General features: G+C 41.0%; 2 protein-coding genes across 2 annotated transcripts in view; both read left to right on the forward strand.

Annotated features, from left to right (window-relative positions):
• Positions 1–13,367, forward strand: part of erbb3b (erb-b2 receptor tyrosine kinase 3b) — a 37,269-nt gene extending 23,902 nt beyond the window's left edge. Inside the window, exons 12-28 of the mRNA XM_058409876.1 lie at positions 265–479; positions 621–753; positions 878–971; positions 3,654–3,811; positions 4,041–4,094; positions 4,214–4,355; positions 4,898–5,017; positions 5,109–5,207; positions 6,427–6,612; positions 6,712–6,858; positions 7,515–7,590; positions 7,679–7,825; positions 8,088–8,185; positions 8,274–8,444; positions 8,560–8,631; positions 10,451–10,712; positions 10,789–13,367. Coding sequence (XP_058265859.1) covers positions 265–479; positions 621–753; positions 878–971; positions 3,654–3,811; positions 4,041–4,094; positions 4,214–4,355; positions 4,898–5,017; positions 5,109–5,207; positions 6,427–6,612; positions 6,712–6,858; positions 7,515–7,590; positions 7,679–7,825; positions 8,088–8,185; positions 8,274–8,444; positions 8,560–8,631; positions 10,451–10,712; positions 10,789–11,609 — 2,995 coding nt within the window. The 3' untranslated portion in view covers positions 11,610–13,367. The remainder of the gene's footprint in view (positions 1–264; positions 480–620; positions 754–877; positions 972–3,653; positions 3,812–4,040; positions 4,095–4,213; positions 4,356–4,897; positions 5,018–5,108; positions 5,208–6,426; positions 6,613–6,711; positions 6,859–7,514; positions 7,591–7,678; positions 7,826–8,087; positions 8,186–8,273; positions 8,445–8,559; positions 8,632–10,450; positions 10,713–10,788) is intronic.
• Positions 13,368–13,924: 557 nt separating this feature from the next.
• On the forward strand, positions 13,925–21,198 carry pa2g4b (proliferation-associated 2G4, b). Its single transcript, XM_058410481.1, has 13 exons — positions 13,925–14,102; positions 15,814–15,942; positions 16,045–16,150; positions 16,389–16,458; positions 16,552–16,644; positions 17,430–17,493; positions 17,690–17,768; positions 18,038–18,116; positions 18,197–18,330; positions 19,052–19,146; positions 19,373–19,500; positions 19,630–19,683; positions 19,982–21,198. The coding sequence occupies exons 1-13, from the start codon at positions 14,015–14,017 to the stop codon at positions 20,045–20,047; spliced, it is 1,185 nt and encodes a 394-aa protein (XP_058266464.1). The 5' UTR covers positions 13,925–14,014; the 3' UTR covers positions 20,048–21,198.
• Positions 21,199–21,688: the final 490 nt, after the last annotated feature.

The raw sequence follows: 21,688 nt of genomic DNA on the forward strand, positions 1-21,688 counted from the left end.
AAGAATAAAGTTACAGCTAGATATCAACATTTTACTAATTCATCTTCTACAGTCTTATTTGTTATTTCACTATTTCAATCTAGGGGTTCATATGAATATTTTTATATGCTTTACGCCTCCGTGTAGCTATTTCTAAAATCAATTTGTATCTCTTCTTCCAGATTTTCTTTTGGTTTTTGCTCCACATCTCGTTTTCAAGCATTTCTTTCTTGCTCCTTGTTTTTCTTTTTCTGATCCATCTCTGCGTTTCTTTCTTTTTTTCAGACCCTTCTCTCTATTGGTGATGAAGTTGGACACTCTGACGTCTCTGGGTCTGCGTTCTCTGCAAGAGATCAGCGATGGCAGTGTGTACATCAGCAATAACACAAACCTATGCTACCAGCACACCGTGAAGTGGCAGCAGATCTTCACTGGCAGCGAATTGAAACGCAGACGCCAGTTAAACGACATCAAGTTCAACAAGCAGCCGAGCCAGTGTGGTAAAATCCGCCAGTGTTTTGAAATGCCCTTCCCTGAAATGCCCTTCCCATGAAATGCATGTCAGTTCATGTAGATTCATGCAGTGCAGTGTACTCAGCTCTAAATTCAGCCTGTATGCATGTGTGTTTGTGTGTTTACAGAGGCTGACGGTCATGTGTGTGACCCGCTGTGTTCGAGCTCAGGCTGTTGGGGCCCCGGACCTGAGCAGTGTCTTTCCTGCAGGAATCACAGCCGTCATTACACCTGTGTGGCCCATTGTAACATCTTCTCTGGGTCAGTGTGTGTGTGCTTGGACTGTGTGTGTATGAAAGAATATACATTTACACCACAGCACAGCACAGTGCATTTGTGTTTTTTGCTTTTTTGTATCCTAACTGTCTCACTTATACTGTTGCAGGGAGCCACGGGAGTTCGCAGGTCCATCAGGAGAATGCCGTGCCTGTCATCCTGAGTGTCTACCACAGGAGGGAAGGGAGACCTGCAGAGGAGAGGTATGAAGGAATAGGGAGCATGTGGAGGCAGACATGATTTGGGACACATCAAGAATATATTAGAATTATATCAACACTACCACAATAACACAGCCAAACCCAGATTGCTGTTTAAGGAACACAGTAGAAACATCTCGGTATCAGCCCAGAGGATGCCAGAGCTCATTTTTCTTATCCTTATTTCTTATACATCTCCAGAGCACAGGTTTCACTGATAGCGACGCTCCAGCTATATGTATCTAAGTCAGTATTGATGTTGTTATCTGTCTCCTCCAACCACCAGTGATATTCTTGAACTGATTTATATCCCTATACCTAATAAAAGCTATTTTTACTGTATTCTAAACACGTTTCTAGACTTTTTAAATAACGTTATTCTACAATGTAAGGAATAAAACATGACAAAGCATGCTGTTGGGACAATACCACCTCAAACAGAAATGGTTTTATTCCTCTTATACCACAGCAATTTGCCAGTTTAATGTTATAGATTTCCCTTGATCGTCTCTTTCTGTCCTCCATCTTGATATTAAATGTAAAAAAAATAATAATAATGTAAAAATTAAAAATGCACGAATCTTAAAACTATAGTATATTAAAACTATAGTAGGATCAAATGGTTAAGGCTCTTGGTTGTTGATCATAAGAGTGGCGTTCAGGCCCTAGCACTACAAAGCTGCCACTATTGTGCCCTTTGAGCAAGGCCCTTAACCCTCTGTGCTGTATCATGGCTGACCCTGTGCTCTGACCTGGGATATGCAAAGAAAAGAATTTCACTGTACTGAAATATGTTTCTGAAAAAAAGGCTGCTTCTGCTTCTTCTATAAAGTGCTAATACTGGAGACTCCTTCCAAAATATTTCCATACATTTTTTTTCCATCTGTTTATGTGGAGTATCTGCCATCAAGGCACTGTAAAGTTGTTACTATAGAAATGGTAAGGTATTAGAACATTCACACTGATATAAACCTTGTAGTCTTTACCACTGTCCAAGCAGTGCTGTTATAGAAAATGGATCAAGGTCCCCTGACCAATCAGAAACAAGCATTGGAAAACAATGTGGTAAACATATAGATTAAACAGATTCATATTTTATTACTTCAACACGTGTGAACAGAGTAAAAACGCTTTGTATAATAATACTTTTCCGCTGTCTCTCAATCTCTCCACCTGTTTCTAAATCTTTCTCTCTCTCTCTCTCTCTCTCTCTCTCTCTCTTTCCCAGCACATTTTGTCCTGCAGCATTATTTGTCACCTTGGGCCTATTCTCTCTCTCTCTCTCTCTCTCTCTCTCTCTCTGCCTGTCTCTCCCTCTGTCTTCACTCTCTTGCTGTTGCTCTCTCACTCTCTCTCTATCTCTCTTTCTCTCTTTCTCAGCACATTTTGTCCCGCAGCATTGTTTATCGCTTTGGGCCTATTTTCTCTCTTGCTGTCTCTCTCTCTCTCTCCCTCTCTTTCTTCTCTCTCTCTTGCTGTCACTCTCTCTCTCTCTCTCTCTCTCTCTCTCTTTCTCTCTGCCTGTCTCTCCCTCTGTCTTCACTCTCTTGCTGTCGCTCTCTCACTCTCTCTCTATCTCTCTTTCTCTCATTCTCAGCACATTTTGTCCTGCAGCATTGTTTATCGCTTTGGGCCTATTTTCTCTCTTGCTGTCTCTCTCTCTCCCTCTCTCTCCCTCTCTCTCTCTCTCTCTCTCTCTCTCTCTTTCTTCTCTCTCTCTGTCTCAGCACATTTTGTCCTGCACCATTGTTTATCGCCTTGGGCCTATTCTCCCTTGAACCTCTCCACACCATGCACGTCACAAATAATTTGACAAACTCATTGCTATATCCCCTTAACAACATCATAGTTTTTCCTAAATGACTCAGAAGCTGATGTTGGCCATATTAAGCAGCTCAGTGTTAAATACATGTAGAAGGTTATTTACTTTTTGTCCCTTTTGTACATGATGAAATACGACCTCCATTAGTTTTCCCTTTAATGTGGTGTCCATAGTTCAGATTCCATACACGCCAAAGCCTGTGGATTTTCCACTGTTTAGCTGAGCACTTGTAATGTCAATACAGAACCACCCTCATCACTCTCCCTCTAATTGTGCTTGTCGGTTCTGTTGTGTTGTGCTTATTGTTGTTGCGTTACCCGTTTCGCTTGTTGTTCATTGTTACATGTACAACTTGTAGTGTATTAAGAGTGAGCAGTAATTTTGTACGAATCTTTTGTTCATATTTTGACTTTATTCACTTTCTCTACTGGTTCTGGTTAGATGGCGGATGCTTGTACTCGTATCACTTTCGGCTTCTTTGGATTAGATTGGATTGGATTAGATTGAATTAGATTCTGTTGAAGTTGATTTGGAAAAATGTAAATGTAAACGCGATGATGGGATATTTAATAGAACAAATGATAACAATATAATTTTAATATTCTACCCATGCTCTGTGTAATGTCTTCAGCAAGCTCTAAAGACCTGCCAAACTGGCTTTGCTGCTTCTTGGCTCCAAGCTGCTTATTGTGTAATAACGCATCACTAACACGTCAACGGGATTACGAATTTCAGTTTTAGTTGTTTACACTGGTACAGGTGCTGACAGATTGAGCTGCCATAAATGTTCCAAGAAATAATCACCCCCCCCTCCCTCTCTCTTTATGTGTGTGTGTGTGTGTGTGTGTGTGTATGGCTAAAAGGGAGCAGATAAGTGTGTAGCATGCGCTAAACTAATGGATGGTCCTCACTGTGTGTCCTCCTGCCCTCATGGAGTAACGGGAGAAAGGGGACAGACCATCTTTAAGTACCCAGATAGTACAGGACACTGCCAACCCTGCCACCTGAACTGCACAAGCGGGTAAGCTTGCTGTATATTTATCATGCGTCTTCAACATGGAAATGTAAAAATATAGAATATAATCTAAATCATTGCCCCCCCCCCTTTAATTCACATTTTTCTACAGCATAAGAACTAAAAGAATGAGAGTAAAATAAAAGTTATTAAGAGTGCCAATACTTTTGCTACTCCTTTTCTCCATCTTTAACGTTGTGCTTTCTGATCCATGACGTCTACATCTTTTTTCAAGATGCACCGGCCCGTCTTTAAGAGACTGTATGGAGGCTCGTCTGGTGGCAGACAGGTCAGTAGCTCCCTCTACTGGTAGCAAACCAAGGCTTCATGGATAATATAGTTCTATCATTCCATACAGTATAATCGTTTCCTTTGCTGAGTCTCACCGGCTGATGTTCCTCTTCTCAGTCCTCATGTTGCAGCTATAGTGAGTGGAGTGTTGGCCGGTCTCATCGTGTGTTTGGCCGTTGTGGTGATGGCATTGCTGTACCGCCGTAGCCTGTCCATCCGCCGCAAGAGAAAGCTCAGGAGATACCTGGAGAGCGGCGAGGTGACACCACACAACTTTCTCTGATAAACAAATTTTCTTTAGTTCGGACAGGTGCAGAATTAAGCTACACATTACTGGTTGGAACGTTTAAAGAGATATAATATAAATATATATATTTTTGCTGTGAAAAATGGTGCAGGTGACATAGGTAACCAGGAAGACGAACAAGGAAACATGGGTAAACTATCCATAGAAACACACAATAACACTGATAAGAACTGGGATAGAGTATATAAAGACAAAATGATCAACAGAACACCTGGACACAAACACAGCAATGACAGGACAGGGGAAGAAAGCAACAACAACAACAAAAAAACACAACAGACAGGACAGCATTGAGAAGAGGAATTAAGTAGAGGTGACACGTTATGGTAGATGTCAGTAAATCTGCGAAGAGGATACTCTGAATTTTGAGCTTTAATTAGTTAATATTTTGGATTCAAACCATATCTTCAGCTCACATATCAGGATGTGAACCATAAACATTCTGTACCTGACATTGTGTATTCCCTCTAACCTGTCTTCCTCTTCTCCTATAGAGCATCGAGCCACTGGATCCAGGTGAGAAAGGGACAAAAGTTCACGCTCGCATCCTCAAAAGTTCTGAACTACGAAAGAGCAAACTTCTGGGATCGGGAGTCTTTGGTACCGTTCACAAGGTCTGAACTCTCATCCATTAATTGAGATCTAAAATGTATAAATGTATAAATAATTTGTATATTTAAGTTGTGTCCTTTACTTTGTCCTCAGGGTTTCTGGATTCCTGAAGGAGACTCGGTGAAGATCCCTGTCGCTATAAAGACCATCCAGGACCGTAGTGGGCACCATGCTTTCACTGAGATTACAGATGTGAGACACTTTTCCTTGTACCGGGTGAAATTGAGATGTAGTAGGTGCAAACAACTGGCATATGTATCCCGTCGTAATATAATTCACGCCTGAAATTCCTGAAAGTGATTGATCTAATCAATTCTCTGTAACAGCATATCTAGCAGGACTCTATCTTTAAGGCTAGTCACAGGTTCAGAACAATGCACTAGTTTTATTACATTATTGTTTGCACAGTTACACAGGACGTTGTAATACAGATGGGGTTTTTTTAAATGTTTTTTATTTTGATCTAGTGAAGGTTTATATAGTCAGAATTGTAAAGGAAATTGATGTATTTATTTACCAATTATAGAAGGAGTCTCCAGTGTCAGTGTGTTGTGTGACATGTAAAGCTGTAGTTTTAATTTTCTAACACTGAAACGTAACATGACATGCTTCATTTGTTGTCTTCAAGTGAGGGAAATGAAATCTGATATAATGTATGTGATAACAGGAACTAACTTTGCTTATAAATGTTGCACAACATAATACTTACACCAACCAGGCATAACATTATGAGCACCTGCCTAATATTGTGTTGGTCCTTCGTCATGCACTGTGTATTCTGACACCTTTCTATCAGAACCAGCAATTACTTCTTCAGCAATTTGAGCAACAGTAGCTCGGATCACACGGACCAGCTTTCACTCCCCACATGCATCAGTGAGCCTTGGCCTCCCATGACCCTGTCGCTGGTTCACCACTATTCCTTCTTTGGACCACTTTTGATAGATACTGACCACTGCAGACCAAGAACACCCCACAAGAGCTGCAGTTTTGGACATGTTCTGATCCAGTCGTCTAGCCATCACAATTTGGCCCTTGTCAAACTCGCTCAAATCCTTACACTTGCCCATTTTTCCTGCTTCTAACACATCAACTTTGAGGACAAAATGTTCACTTGCTGCCTAATATATCCCACCCACTAACAGGTGCCACGATGAGGAGATAATCAGTGTTCTTCACTTCACCTATCAGCGCTCATTATGTTATGCCTAATCGGTGTAACTGTAAACATATCAAATGTACGAAATGTCATTCTTTAATAAAGCAAATACTGTTAGCATTGACAATAAGCTGTCCTAATCGAAGATAAACAACACGACAGGATACACTGTTAAAGGAAAGTAATAGAACCACTTTTCTGTGAGTTGCAGTACTTTACTGCTCTCTTATATAAATGCCTCTGTCTACACAGCACATGCTGTCTATAGGCAGTCTGGATCACCCGTATATCGTGCGTTTGCTCGGAATCTGTCCCGGACAAAGCCTGCAGTTGGTCACCCAGCTCAGTACTCACGGCTCCCTGCTGCAACATCTGCGGCAAAACGCAAACAACCTGGACCCCCAGCGTCTCCTCAACTGGTGTGTGCAGATAGCCAAGGTGAGACTCAGGAGCACTGGACTGGAATGAGTATGAAAAATTAAGCATGTGGAATTGCTGGAACTATCTATTTATCTAACATTTGCATCTGTGATTTAGGGCATGTTCTACTTAGAAGAGCATCGCATGGTCCACAGGAACCTTGCTGCTCGGAACGTTCTGCTGAAAAGTGACTACATTGTGCAGGTTTCCGATTTTGGCATTGCAGACCTGCTCTATCCTGATGACAAGAAATATGTCTACAAGGTATCGATCAATTATTACAAGTAGTGTAAAATATACAATGACTTTCTGACTGGGGAATGACTCTTAAGTAAAACAAATACATATTATTTATTCTTTTCTAATAATGTTCTATACAGTGGGCCAGTGTTTCAAAGAATTTTGTGGTACCATTTGATGGAAATGACAACAATGACATTTTAAGAAAGATATCAGATAAAGTATGCTAAGGAGTACCAAACCATTCTGGAGGACCACGTGCACCCAATGGTTTAAAAATTGTACCCTGTAAGTGGTGCCATGTATCTGGATGATATTACACCAATACACACAGCAAGAATGGTGATGAAGTTAGGTTTAACATCTCCCATGTCCTGAACAGTCTGAATAATATTATCTGAAAATTATTGAGCCACTTTGAGGTGTTTCCTCCACCAGCATAATGTAGTGACCTGGCCACTGTTTTGCAAGAGGAATAGCTCAAAGGTCCAAGGTGCAGAACTGATGCTGTATTGGCCACAAAAGAATGCCCTACACCATATTAATAAAGTATTGTGGTGTAAAACCAGGTGTTTCAGTTTCATTGTCCTTTGTAGTACCCCTAGCCATAAACAAATAGAGAGCTCAATTGCTTATTGTTCCACTTATATTTCCACTAACAGTCTCCATATTGTGTTTAGACTCCAATTAAATGGATGGCATTAGAGAGTATTCTGTTTGGGAGATATTCTCACCAGAGCGATGTCTGGAGTTACGGTAAGACGTGAAGATATGCACACACTGACATCTGTGTGATCTAGCCCATATAAGTGACCTAATATTCCCCTGTGTTCTGCTGCTGAAGGTGTGACAGTGTGGGAGATGATGTCACATGGGGCGGAGCCGTATACGTCCATGCATCCTAACGAAGTGCCGGGTCTGCTGGAGAAGGGCGAGCGTTTGGCCCAACCACAGATCTGCACCATCGATGTCTACATGGTCATGGTCAAATGTAAGTCACATGCTGTGAGATGCTGTTTAGGACATTATTCCAACTTTATCATGCTTCTACACACAAAATGTTTTTTTAGCTCAGGGGACCATGGTGGATTAGTAGTTAGCATGTGTGCCATCTCCTCTTACTGTTTGGACTCTTTCCTGAGGACAGGTCATACGTACCATGGTGTTGAAATCTTCATACTTTACTCAGTGGCACAACAGTATTTAGCTGCTTTGGGGGGGGGTTTCCAACCTTTCTGATCTTTCTTTTTCAGGCTGGATGATTGATGAGAACATCAGACCGACCTTTAAAGAGCTGGCTACTGAGTTTACCCGAATGGCAAGAGATCCACCCCGCTACCTTGTTATCAAGGTTCGACACTTGTGGCCTTTAATGACCTTTTATCTAAATGGATGAATGGCTCCAGCTTACTCCATCATGTCTCTTTAACTCAATGCAGAAAGAACAAAATAGTACTGCAGCAGAGGAGAGTCATCTGCGAGAGCCTAAGCTAGTGGAGGCTGAGCTTGAAAGTGAGGATGATGAGGTGTTGGATGATGGCTTCGCCACTCCTCCTCTCCACATGTCTCCGTCCAGGAGTCACTCCCGCATGCGCATCGGCTCCTATAGGGTAAGACTTAGATTAGACTTTGATTTGTTTGAGTGTGTGCTTTATAGTAGATAAGAGCGAGTTGAGTATTTCAGAATAAAATGTAAAATAAAATTCTCTTTCTCTCGCACTGTAGAGCGCTTCAGGACAGTCTGTACCAGTGGGATATCTGCCCATGACCTCAAGTACTGGGGATGACTTCAGACAGGTTAGATACCACATATTACACACTTCACTTTTGATACTATAAGATAACGATGGCATGCGTCATGCTCCATTGTGGTCCATCATGTTCTGTTCACTTCATGAACTTCACTTCTGTTCTGATTATATGACATCGGTTGCGTCTCAGTCAGCTCCCTAGGATCATTGTCATTTCATGTTGTTTATTTATTAGCTCAACAACATGCAATATGTTTATGTCTCATGGTCATGTGATATTGGAGAATTTTGTATCAGTGTCAGTGCCTCCTTTGTTTCAAAGAATATTTTGTTCAGATTTTAGGAAATACAATCAACTAAGTTTGTTGATTTTAAATTAATCACACATGAAATGGATCGGTCAGAAGCTATGGGAAAGAGTAGTGGATGCTAGGTTAAGGAAGGTAGTGGAAATTTGTGAGCAGCAGTATGGCTTCATGCCCAGAAAGAGCACAACAGATGCAATTTTTGCTCTGAGAATTTTGATGGAGAAGTATAGGGATGGTCAGAGAGAGTTGCACTGTTTGTTTGTAGACTTGGAGAAAGAGTATGACAGGGTGCCAAGAGAAGAGCTGTGGTACTGTATGAGGAAGTCAGGAGTAGCAGGGAAGTATGTCAGAGTGGTGCAGGACATGTATGAGAGGAGCAGGACAGTGGGGAGGTGTGCTGTAGGTCAGACAGAGGAGTTCAAAGTGGAGATGGGACTGCATCAGGGCTCGGCTCTGAGCCCCTTCTTGTTTGCTATGGTAATGGACCAGTTGTCAGAGGATGTCAGACAGGAGTCTCCTTGGACAATGATGTTTGCAGATGACATTGTGATCTGTATTGAGAGCAGGGAGCAGGTGGAGGAAAATCTGGAGAGGTGGAGGTTTGCGCTGGAGAGAAGAGGAATGAAAATCAGTTGTAGTAAGACTGAGTACATGTGTGTGAACGAAAGGGAGGGAAGTGGAACAGTAAGATTACAGGGTGAAGAGGTGAAGAAGGTACAGGAGTTTAAGTACTTGGGGTCAACAGTCCAGAGGAATGGAGAGTGTGGGAAAGAGGTAGAGAAGCGAGTGCAGGCAGGTTGGAATGGGTGGAGAAAGGTGTCGGGAGTTCTGTGTGATAGAAAAATTTCAGAAAGAACCAAGGGGAAGGTGTACAAGATGGTGGTGAGACCGGCCATGCTGTATGGTTTAGAGGCAGTGTCACTGAGGAAGAGACAGGAGTCAGAGCTGGAGGTAGTAGAGCTGAAGATGTTGAGGTTCTCTTTGGGAGTGACAAGGTTGGACAGGATTAGGAACGAGTACATCAGAGGGACAGCTCATGTTGGACGTTAGGGGGTCAAAGTTAGGGAGGCCAGATTAAGATGGTTTGGACATGTCCAGAGGAGGGAGAGTGAGTATATTGGTAGGAGAATGTTGGACATGGAGCTGCCAGGCAGGAGGCAAAGAGGAAGGCCAAAGAGGAGGTATATGGAGGTAATAAATGAGGATATGAAGCTAGTGGGTGCAAGTGTTGAGGATGCAGACGATAGGGATAGGTGGAGAGAGCTGATTCGCTGTGGAGACCCCTGAAGGGAAAAGCCGAAAGAAGAAGAAGAAGAAATGGATCGGTCAGAATTGGGATTAAAATATCAATCCCACACAAATGTCTTATATCCACAGGTCATTTCTGACTTAGCTTGAGTCATTGGTCATGTTAGTAATGGTCATTGGTCATATTAGTAATAACAATATTTATGGAAAGATAAATTCGACTCAAACAGAACACAATGGTTAAATGGTTAGTTGGTGTGTGTTGAAGAGAATATAGAATAATTCATCAGCATTGTGTCTGCATTTCAGGTGTGGCCCAAGAGGAACCGTATAGGCTCAGCGAGAACCACGTCCGAAAGCTCAGAAGGCAGGGGCACTATAGTGGACATGGAAATGTGTGAGATCATCTCTCAGACAGGAAGCCTACGCAGGGGACACAGCCGAGGAGACAGCGCATACCTGTCCAATTGTGTGTCTGTCACATCGGACCCTTTTTCTTCAGGAATAGAGGTGGATGAGGAGGACCCAGATGGGTATATTCTACCCAGAAGTGCCTATAATTCAGGAAGAGGTGACTGCATAGTGCTTTTCTTATTTGAAAAACGTACATGCATGTTTTTAACATTTCATTTGTTTTGTTTTTTAAGACGCTCTGGTGACTCAATCCAGCTCCAGAGCCAGCCTTCGACACATCCAGGCATCGAGAAACAGCAAGAGTCAACCACACGCTATCCCAGATCCATCGCAAGAGTATGAGCTGATGAGCAAACAACCTGCAGTACTCCTTCACTTACCGGGAGTCGGAAACGATGGCGGCTCAGCCAATCTACCCGTCTCCCGACAGTCTCCTTGTGCTGATCTCGTGACCTGTAGTAGCAGCCTCTCACCACACGAGGTTGTGCAAATGCACACGCCTGGCACTACTGCTGAAAATGAGGACAAGCCTGTGCCAGTTCCAAAAAACAACACGGCACCGTCTGATAAAGAGGCTTCTGAAGACAATGCTGATGTTGGAATAGCTCTGGAGGAGGGGCAGCCACAGCAGGCTGTGGTTGAGTATGAATACATGGACATAAGAAATGAATCGATGTCAGAGAAAGCCCACAGCAGCTCACAAGAGCCCAGAGAAGATGCCATCTACCAGAACACTCACGAGCTGTCTGCTCCTAAGGGGAACAACAGAAGGAGCCGGAAGGCGGACGAGGAAGCAGCCATTACCGGGCAGCCGGATGAATACGAGGACATGAACGTGTGTGGGAAGGTTCGTACTTCAGGAGCTCGGCTTGAGTACCAGAACTTTCCAGCCAAGGGGAGAATGGTGTCAGGGGAAGAACCACACCGAGTTAAAATGAGAGATTTCGGAGGCGTGTGTGCAGGTGTGGATGAAAATGACAGCAGCACGTCTTTTGATAACCCAGACTACTGGCACAGCAGACTTTTCCACAAACCTGATGCTGTATGCACATAAACCATCATCGCAATGCATTCGAATCCTGAACTGTGGCAGCTGGATTGCTCACCAGAGACCTGATCTCGTGTACGCTGTTCGTGTAAAATGTGTACGCTGTTTTCATACATTAAGATTTAAAAATTAGAGATGTACATAGAAATGTATATATTGTCTCACACATACTCTTGCCTGTAGCGTGTGAAACTCTTTTAATTCCTTTGAATTGTGATTAAAGCTGAATTTCGAATGAAAGATGTTTAATGCTCTAATCAGTGTTTAATTTGGCGTCAATGATTTTTATGTCAGAATTCTCAACTGCGAAAATGTTTTCATTCTGGCAGCTGTCAATGAAATATCTACTCAGTGAAAAAACACCGGGTGATCAGGACAGGATTGTTTGTTTGCCTGTCAATCATGTTGCTTTGTCAAAGCGGAAACTGACACTGAACCCTCTTGCACTTTTTTATAGTTTCAAAAAGTATCCAGTATATAGATATATAATGCATGTGGTTACTTTATCTCTCTGCCTGTGTGTGTGTGTGCACGGTGATATAGTCAAAGGTCAGATGAATCGAGGAAGATGTATCAAAGTTATTGCATTTTTAATAGAGGGTCCAAGGATTTAGTCTTTTAAGCGATTTCTATTGATATATTTTGTATAATGTGACCAGATTTATAATATGTAAAAGGTCAGTTTTGATTTCTGGTTGTTTTTATGGACCACAAGGATGACTGTGCTCTGAATTGGAGCATGAACTACTACAAGAAAAGTTATTTATATGTATGTGACATCCAAGTGTATCCACTGCCAGTCAAAAGTTTCTGATTAAATTATTATTATTATTATTTTTTATTATTATTGTTATTATTATTATTATTATTTTACATTTCATTACAGTTTGCCCAGTTCTTTGAATAATTGAAATGCCATCATTTTTGCAGGACTTCACTGTCCACTCTCAAAAATGCTTTATTAAAGACAAGTGCATATAGTAAAGCAGTTACCACAAGACTGTAAGTTACCTTAAGTCTGTATTTGTCTAGACACCTTTTGAATTTTGAATGAAAAATATATATTTTCTGTTCTACAAATGCCAAATTAGGCATTTTCCAAATAGCTAGATTTCTTTCCCCAATATTCTTTCCCACAAATGCTTCTATTTCTAATTTGGAGTTTCTGATTTTGTTGTTTCTCTCAATCCCATTGCTTAAAGTTCACTCATGACTGGCAGTGTATACATACAAAAACTTCATTAGGATTACATTATAACTGTTCATGAGACATAATACACACCATGAGATTAGTCATCCATGTACTGACCAAGACACATACAAAATCAACACAATGTCTGAGGATGGAGTCAGCTCAAGGTATTATAGCAAGACTCCAAGTTTCTACGGGTTTTATTAAGCTGTATGATATATTAGTCAGCTCATACTGCAGTTAGGGCCAGTTAAGGGGAGACCTATTACCTATTTTGTGTGTGTGTGTGTGTGTGTGTGTGTGTGTAAGCATGAAGTGCGGTCTTTTGAAGTGTTATAAACTATGATGTTTATATGTGTTTTACACATGTAATGGAATACCAAGTTTATAAGAATCTATATTTTTGTCTGTTTTCCACAAACGCTGTCAATACATTAATATGTTATGTTCCTAAAGTGTAAAGTTAAAATTTTTACAAATTTGTCCTTTCCTGTCAGAAAAATAAAAGTGGACCTTAAAGCCTATGTGTGTGGCCTGTACACCCAAATAAATACGGTACTAATTTGACATCATGCATTGTTGTTTCTTTTTAGTTTTGTCATCCAGACGGTTCTCCTATACACAAAAGCCCTCAAAACAAAACCTTATAACCTTAAGCACATACCAGGTAACTTGAATATGGAAAAAAGTCAAATAAACTGATGACAGAGTCACAACACCCAGTATGCGAGTTACTTTCTGCTTTCAAGAAATGTTGAGACATTTTACTGTGTAATAACTTATGAAGCTAAAAAGCACTCACTTGAACATTTTATTTGTTTATCGACATTTATTTATTCATTGTACACAATTTTAGAGGAGTTATCAGTGCTGTAACTAGCTACTGTGCAAAGGAGTGATGACTTTTACTTGAAAGTCAAGAAGCTAGTAACTCGAGGGGGAACATTTTGCTTTTTTTTTTTTTAATTTCCTCTGATTTTACCTTACGTTTTACATTGTTCACATTAAAGAATACGTCTATATCTTTATGTGGAGACACATTTCTATTTTGAAGCAAACTTCTTTTTTTTGCACTAGGCTACTTTTACTCGAAAGGCCACCGGAAGGACTTTTATTTTGAAAACGTCAGTCGGCCATCTTGGACATGTAGACAGAATCGAGCGTGGTTACAACTGAGGGGAAAAAGTTCCTTACCCGTACATCTGTCGACTCAAAGAAAATGTCAGGAGACGACGACCAGCAAGAGCAGACCATCGCCGACGACCTGGTCGTCACCAAGTACAAAATGGGCGCTGACATAGCGAACAGTAAGTGTGGCTAAAGGCTTGAAAACGAAGCTTGACGGCGAAAAGCAAAGTCCCGGTGTAACTTAGCTTCCCGCCGCTTCACAGTGTGCCTGGCTGAATCCCAAATGATTCAGTAATCCCTATACTAGTGTGCTACATAGGGTATGCGTTAATGGCTTCTTCACCCTATCATGCGGTCTATTTAGCGTATTTGTGCCTCTAAAGAAAAAATACGACTTCTCTTTTATTCGAAAATGTTTGCTAACACGCTTGCAGTGTGAGTAACTGCTCCTGCTGCCATCAGTGTGCCATTAGTCAGTGTGATTTTTGTCTGTGAGCTGAATCGTAAATTCACCCTATACTCTTTATTAAAGTGCACTACGTAGGGCAAGGATGATTTCTTTTACACCACATGTTACCCCGCTGTATCTTCATATCGAGCTATTTGAGATGCCTGTAAGTCGTGAATTTGTGTTAAAGTGGACCAAATGTGATCCGCTTCTCCGTAGGCCTGGGTAACTGTCATTTTTATTTACTTACATAGCTCTTATGTGAAGCTTGCATGAGGGATTTCTACATTATCTTCAACCTTAGCTTGACAACTTCCATGTCGAGCACGTGCTGCTTCCTTATTCATACGCAGATGGTGGAAAGGGTCTGTTAGGGCCAAACCTCTTCTGTGAAAGATTAAAAAAAAAGAGAGATAAGGCTTAATTTTTGGCTGCTGAAGATATTTGCTCTTGGCGAATAGTTAAGCCTAGATTATTTTGGATTTTTGTGGAACCAAGTGCAACAGCACCACCAGTTGTCTAAAGTGTGGAGGAGAAATGCGCAGAAGGGAGTGAAGAAGCCAAGCTGGGGCTGATTTCTTTCTAGCCCAGACTATAGGTTCATGCAGTCTATCAGTGTCCATCATCAGAAACTCAAACGAGGTGGAACATTTACTCTCATCACCCCCCCATCCCTAAAAATCTTTTGCGAGAGGAATTAAAGTAGATATGCTAAGCACACATTGTTTAACCAAAGTACAGATCACACACAAAGAACAGACGACTGGAAGTAAAGTTGTTGTTTTGGGTTTTTTTTTTTTTTTTTAAAGAAAGGATCACGACTGTTATGTTTACCTTGTATGGTCTTTGATGGAAAGCCAGCATGAGTTACAGGCTTGAAATAAATCTTGTCTTTGTGATTTCTGTTGGACGTACAACGGACAGTGGCTAGCAGTGACAAAGCAACCAGAGACCATTTGTTTTAATGAGAGCTGACATGCTAGTGACTGTTGGCCTCCGGATTTGGGTGTGTCTAGTGACGAGACAATTTATGCAAAAATACAGAACGACCCTGTGCACCGACTACCGATGGGAGTGAAGACAGTAGAGCGCGTGGCAAAAAGCTACTCCTAAATCTCATATGATATGATGCAGAAATACACTGCTGAATTTAATAATAAAAACATTTCCCACCAGAATGTTTATTTTAGCACAAACTGATTTAGAATACTAGTTGTGCTACCCACAGATAAGCGTTGTTGGTAGTAGTAGGAACGCCTAATGATGACTTGCTCAACTGTAATAATTTCACTATCAAACTCCAGACATGAGCATTTATCCCGCCCTTTTATTTTAATATCTTATCATTTGCCTTACTGAGCCTTTCCAAAACACTAGCTAATGCATAACAAAGCCGTAGCCTTCCTTAACTGTTGTGTGTTTGTGTGTCTTCTCTCCGCCAGTGGCTATGCGAGCTCTCATAGAGACGGCCAAGCCTGGAGTCTCTGTGCTCAGCCTGTGTGAGAAAGGAGACGCCTTCATCACTGCCGAAACGAGCAAGGTGTTTAAAAAGGAGAAGGAGATCAAGAAAGGTAATGGTGCTGGCATGCTGCACCTGCTCAGTCTGCTCATTCACAAGTTTTACATCACTTTTTAGAAAGATTTAGAGTCCGATATCGTTGTGTGTCAAACAGGTATTGCCTTCCCCACGTGCGTGTCCGTCAACAACTGCGTGTGCCACTTCTCTCCCCTGAAGAGTGACCCTGACTACACACTGCAGGATGGTGACTTGGTTAAAATGTAACTCTTTGGATTTTTTTTCTAATAAACCTGTTTATTAGCATTGAACCTAGGTGACTGGACTTTAAACTCTAATGAAGTCATGAAACTCTGCATATAAATGCCAGAACTTGAAGATTATATTATTGCAAGATGTTTTAAATAAACTGGATAACCAAAAACATGTCTGGCAAAATATATGAGCCTGCTTTTGCCTGCTCTAAATGGTGTGTCCCCCATCTTTTGCCTGTGTTTGCAGTGATCTCGGAGTTCACGTGGATGGCTTCATCTCCAACATAGCTCACAGCCTCGTGGTTGGAGCAACCAAGGTTTCTCACTTCATTCCTACTCCTGCTAGCTGCTTGATTTCTTTTAAACCCAAGTGGCTGTTTCATTTTGACCGATTTGTGTTTTTCTAACAGGAGGCGCCAGTGACGGGCCGGAAGGCAGATGTGATCAAGGCCGCCTACCTTTGTGCTGAAGCAGCTCTGCGGCTTGTTAAGCCTGGAAACCAGGTGAGTGGACTGACGCCGTGGATCAGAGGGCAGTCATCAGGATATACAGCGTATTTCAGTGGATCAACCTGAGCACAAAATCTAAATCTAAACAAGAACCAAATACTGTACAAAAACATTACTCTAAGAAAAACTAGATGTAGTCCAAAAAAAGTGAAACTCTAGTTTAAAGGAATCACTGTTTAACTTCTGCATTAGATCATCTGTTGCATGCATCATGCATTTTTGTCAGTCCTTTATCTGAAGGCATCATCAGACTTTTATAGTTTTCATAATTTAATTTCAAAATTTAACCTCTGTTACAGATAACATTTAAACTTTAAACAAAACTGAACAAGTTCAATAAGTGCACTGGGTTTATTTTGAGGAAATGTCTCATGTTGTTTGAGGAAATCGTTGCTTTTAGGGCTTTGTTTGTGTTTAATAGACAATCTATGTCCAGTCTTGGCATTAGGGCCCAGTCTGTGTCCAGTCTTTGCATCAGGCTGTATTTTGTCTCCAATGTTGGCAATGGGTGTCCTTTTGCGTCCTGACTTGGCATTAGAGCTCAGTTTTTCTGCGGTCTTGGCATAATGATCAGTCTGACCTGTTCAACAGCTGGATGTTGTTTTCAGTAACAACCAGCATTGACCTTGGATTTTTTTCTCTATGATCACTTAGAAACACAAAGACCTACTTTCATTTCAGTCCTTTTTTCTCATTTGTATTCCCTTCAAAAGTCCAATATTTTGTTTGTTCACCTTCCCAGTCACACTGATGGATTGTTTCTTGTCTGGCTCTTTCAGAACACTCAGGTCACTGAAGCCTGGAATAAGATCGCAGAGTCCTTCAAGTGCACACCCATAGAAGGTAAGATACACACCTGAAGAGCTCAACATGCATTACTGGATGAAAGAAGGAACTGATTTAACAGCTGTATGACTGTGTACTGTACTCTTGGCTATTATGTTATGTTATGGTCAAATTATTAAGCGTGATTGTCCCTTGCTAAGGATGAAACTTTTATTTATTATTATAACAATCAGTTCCCCTCTGTTGTCTGTAGGAATGCTGTCCCATCAGCTGAAGCAGCACATCATTGATGGTGAGAAGACCATCATTCAGAACCCTACAGATCAGCAGAGGTGAAGAGCTTAAACTTTTTGAGAATGTTTTTTCTTGAATCAGGAAAAAAATCTTTTGTGGATGGAAATTAATGTTGTGTGAGGGATAAAATTGTTTTACTTGCACATCTATACATTCAGAATGTCTTTTTGTCTTTTTCCAGTGTTATATATGTATAACATCTGCCAGTTGAAGCACAATGTCAAGTAGTACAATACTCACTATAGCAAAAAAAAAAAAAAAAACCTGGATGACATGTTTTACTTCAAACCCTTACCCCCCTGTGCAGGAAGGATCATGAGAAAGCTGAGTTTGAGGTGCATGAAGTGTACGCTGTGGATGTGCTGATCAGCACAGGAGAGGGCAAGGTGAGGGCCAGTTCACCTCACAGTCCAGTATCTCTAACGTTTTCTCTGTCCTTAAGGCTCAAACACTCCTCTTAATCTAGGCTAAAGACTCAGGACAGAGGACCACCGTTTACAAGCGAGACCCGAGCAAGCAGTACGGGTTGAAGATGAAGACCTCGAGGGCATTTTTCAGCGAGGTGGAGAAGCGCTACGACACCATGCCTTTCACTCTCAGGTACGTTTCACCTTTGAAGCTTTTGAATTTGTATTGTAGTGTTCAGGTGTGCAGGCTGAACACCTTTTTAACTGCAGCTAAACCTTTGTGTTAAAGAATCGTCTCTGCTATTCATAGTTCGTTGTGAGATTATGTGTAGAAATTCCAGCAAAGGCACAGCCTAATTATCCTTGCTATCCAGGAAACTATCCCAGTCACAGATGTCTGAACTCGTACACAAAATGGCACATTTGAAAAGATGCAGTGAGATTTGCGTACTAGTCTTAACAGCTTTGTGGCTCTTTTGTGTTTGTCAATTTGAGACCACTTCACACTAGAACATTTGTTTGCTTCAGTTTGCATTCTTCTGCTAATAGCTCAACTCAGTGCACGGAGCCAGTTAAACTGCCATAATAAGTTTATCATAGACTTTTAAATGGCAGTTACATTACACTCACGGTGAAGGATCCGGTATCGCAGATGTTTTGGAAAAATTTAGTCTCTGTATTTTCATTCATGAGTGATTTCTATCAATCACAGTTTAAGCACTTACTCACATTAAAGGGCAGTTGCATTATTCGCAAACTATTTGTCTCCTCCTCTCGAAAGAGAAATGCTATGTATGGTACACAATATCCAGTTTATCCATACCGTCTTACATGGGACTCATAAATTATTACTTGCACCTTTGTGGTTGATTGTCCTCTCCCTCACACCTTCTCATTCTCTCTGTCATTCTCAGGGCGTTTGAGGATGAGAGCAAGGCTCGGCTGGGTGTTGTGGAGTGTGCCAAACACGAGCTGCTGCAGCCTTTCACCGTCCTGCATGAGAAGGATGGTGAGTTACACTGATTTAGGTTTGTACCATCATTCACAGAAAGACCCACAAGACACGAGGACGCCATGGGTTATGAAACCATCATATTAATGAACAGTGTAGAGATCTCTAAATAATGCAAAAATGTAGCAGGATTAGCTCGGAGACCATTATTTGAATATTGGACTCTTGATATGACATTATTCATTTCTAGCCTGACCATTTCCACACATTTTTCTCTCTCCAGGCGAGTATGTGGCACAGTTTAAATTCACCGTGATGCTGATGGCAAACGGACCCCTGAGAATCACCAGCAGTTCCTTCGAGCCGGAGCTCTACAAGTCCGAACATGAAGTGCAGGATCCTGAGCTCAAGGTAAGCTGGGGTGAAGCTAAAAACTTGGATAATGTCCCATCCTCTGTTGGTTTCATGTAACACCATTCTCTTCAGCAGACCTGTGTTTTAGTTTGATTGATGGCCTTTTGTCCCCCCTCTTTTCTGCAGGCTTTGTTGCAAAGCTCAGTCAGCCGGAAGGCCCAAAAGAAGAAGAAAAAGAAGGTTTGTTCTTGTAGCTATTTTGAAACATACAAAAGTTGATCTTGAGTTCTTCTGTGCTAAACTATGTTAATCTGTGCTAAATTACTCTTTATTAAGCAACTTATTATAAACCTTAAATTGTGTTGAGTGCCTGCTATAAAAGTCCCTGTGTAAGCTGTTGCTATAGAAACAATAATGTATTAGAACAAGTGCATTATTGTAAAACCTGTGATTTGCCTTGCACCACTGTCAGGCGTCTTGTTATAGAATGTTAATTAACGCTTAGATTCAAGAGCACTTTTTTTTATGTCAATCTCAGGCCTCCAAGACAGCAGAGAACGCCACAGGACAACCTATGGAGGTGGAGACGGAGAATGCCAAGTAGAAAAACACCTCCCCTGCCCCCTACTGCCAATAATACTGACCAACGGAGAATAGAAAAGTCCCAACATGCCCCACTGAGAAGCCTCCTGCCTAGCCTTCTATCAGCCTGTAACTCTGTACGACAGCTATGAAGTCCCACACATCAGTTTTGAGTTCCCACAGCTCGTGTAGTCTGGTGACACTGACTACTCTACAGGAGGTTACAGATGGGGAAGTGCTGCATACCATCTGACTGCCTTTATATACAGGGGTGCATGTTGAGTGGGGTTGCCCCTCATAATAATAATAATAATATTTTTCTTATTAAACTGTCATTGTAAAACCAATCTCAGAAAATAAAAGCAAAGTGGCGGCACCAGCGAAGTATCATTACTCCAGTGTGCCCATTCTTCCAAACCTGAGTGACTGCTCGATTGACGTAGCTTTTGTAGACTTGTAGCTGCTCAAACTTTTAATGACAATGATGGAGTTAGCACTATAACCAGAACTGACTTTATTTTGTATTCCCCCCACACCCCCTGAACACAGAAATCTAGAAAGCTGTTGTGTAATTCTTATAGCTGACCTGTGTGTCTGGCCCTAAGAGTTAAACGATACTGTCATTCTTTTATAACGTCCAAAACAATAAATGACCTTGGCCAAATATAGTAACCATAGTCTGATTTCTAACTGCCTGTACTTTTTAGCTTCCTGCATGAACTTAAGATTGCTCAGGAATTTTGGGCTTTATCTTTTGCATATTGTTATTGTATATTTTACAACTGGAATAGTTTTGTTTAAAAGCGTACTAGTACAGGTAGCTGGGGGGAAAAAAACAAATCTACCTAAATTGGATCTCTGTGTCATTTTAGATTGAAAGATTTGATGACTAGTTTGTAAAACAGCTTCTTCACATCTTCCTGGTTTTATTATACACATGTACCACATTATTGAAATGATATACTAACATCCAAGTCCTGTAGTGCTCATTACAGTGGATATAATAAATCTATGGTCATGTTAATCAAAATTTAAATAGCTTTATACTTTTACTTTCTTTTTTTTGTCTTCTAAAGTTGTATGAAAATGTTTGGGCTACTGACCAGATTACGTATTTTATTCGTTTTAGAAGTGAAAAGAAGTAAACACAACCACTGCTTTGGAAAAGAAAAATATTCAATGAAACTTTTTTGCACACAATTCCTTCATGTGATGAACCTAAAAATTGGCATGTTTAATAAATTGCTGTTATAAAGAACTGGATATATATGACAAATATGGCATCAGTAAAAAGTCTTAGAGCTTGGTGAACATAATCAATTTTTAACCTTTAACAAATGTCCTAATTAAGAATCTGGAAATGAAGCAAATTGATTCCTATGAACCAGAGGAAGCCTGTAAACAGATACCTCATAAGGTTCCAAATATCCAGTGTCTTTAAGACATGGCAGTTATAAGGAACGGCAAAAACCCAAGACAAGATCCACTATTCCAAAATGTATTTATTAAATTATTATTTATTGCATTCATAGCAGATACAAGGTGCAGTGTAATGAAGCCTAGCATCACCAATATGTAAAATAAAACAAAGAGTATACAAACAAGATGGGCAATATGGCCTGGGGGAAGCAGCTCCTCCTCAGGCTCTCAGGCCTAGCCATGT

This window comes from Hemibagrus wyckioides, linkage group LG15 (assembly GCF_019097595.1).
Source record: "Hemibagrus wyckioides isolate EC202008001 linkage group LG15, SWU_Hwy_1.0, whole genome shotgun sequence".
Taxonomy (NCBI): Eukaryota; Metazoa; Chordata; class Actinopteri; order Siluriformes; family Bagridae; genus Hemibagrus; species Hemibagrus wyckioides.

Excerpts from the sequence above, each read along its gene's own strand:
- pa2g4b (XM_058410481.1), top strand. The coding sequence starts at position 14,015 with ATGTCAGGAGACGACGACCAGCAAGAGCAGACCATCGCCGACGACCTG. Across the intron at positions 16,459-16,551 it reads TCGTGGTTGGAGCAACCAAG|GAGGCGCCAGTGACGGGCCG; the intron begins GTTTCTCACTTC and ends TTTTTCTAACAG. Across the intron at positions 19,501-19,629 it reads TGCAGGATCCTGAGCTCAAG|GCTTTGTTGCAAAGCTCAGT; the intron begins GTAAGCTGGGGT and ends TCTTTTCTGCAG.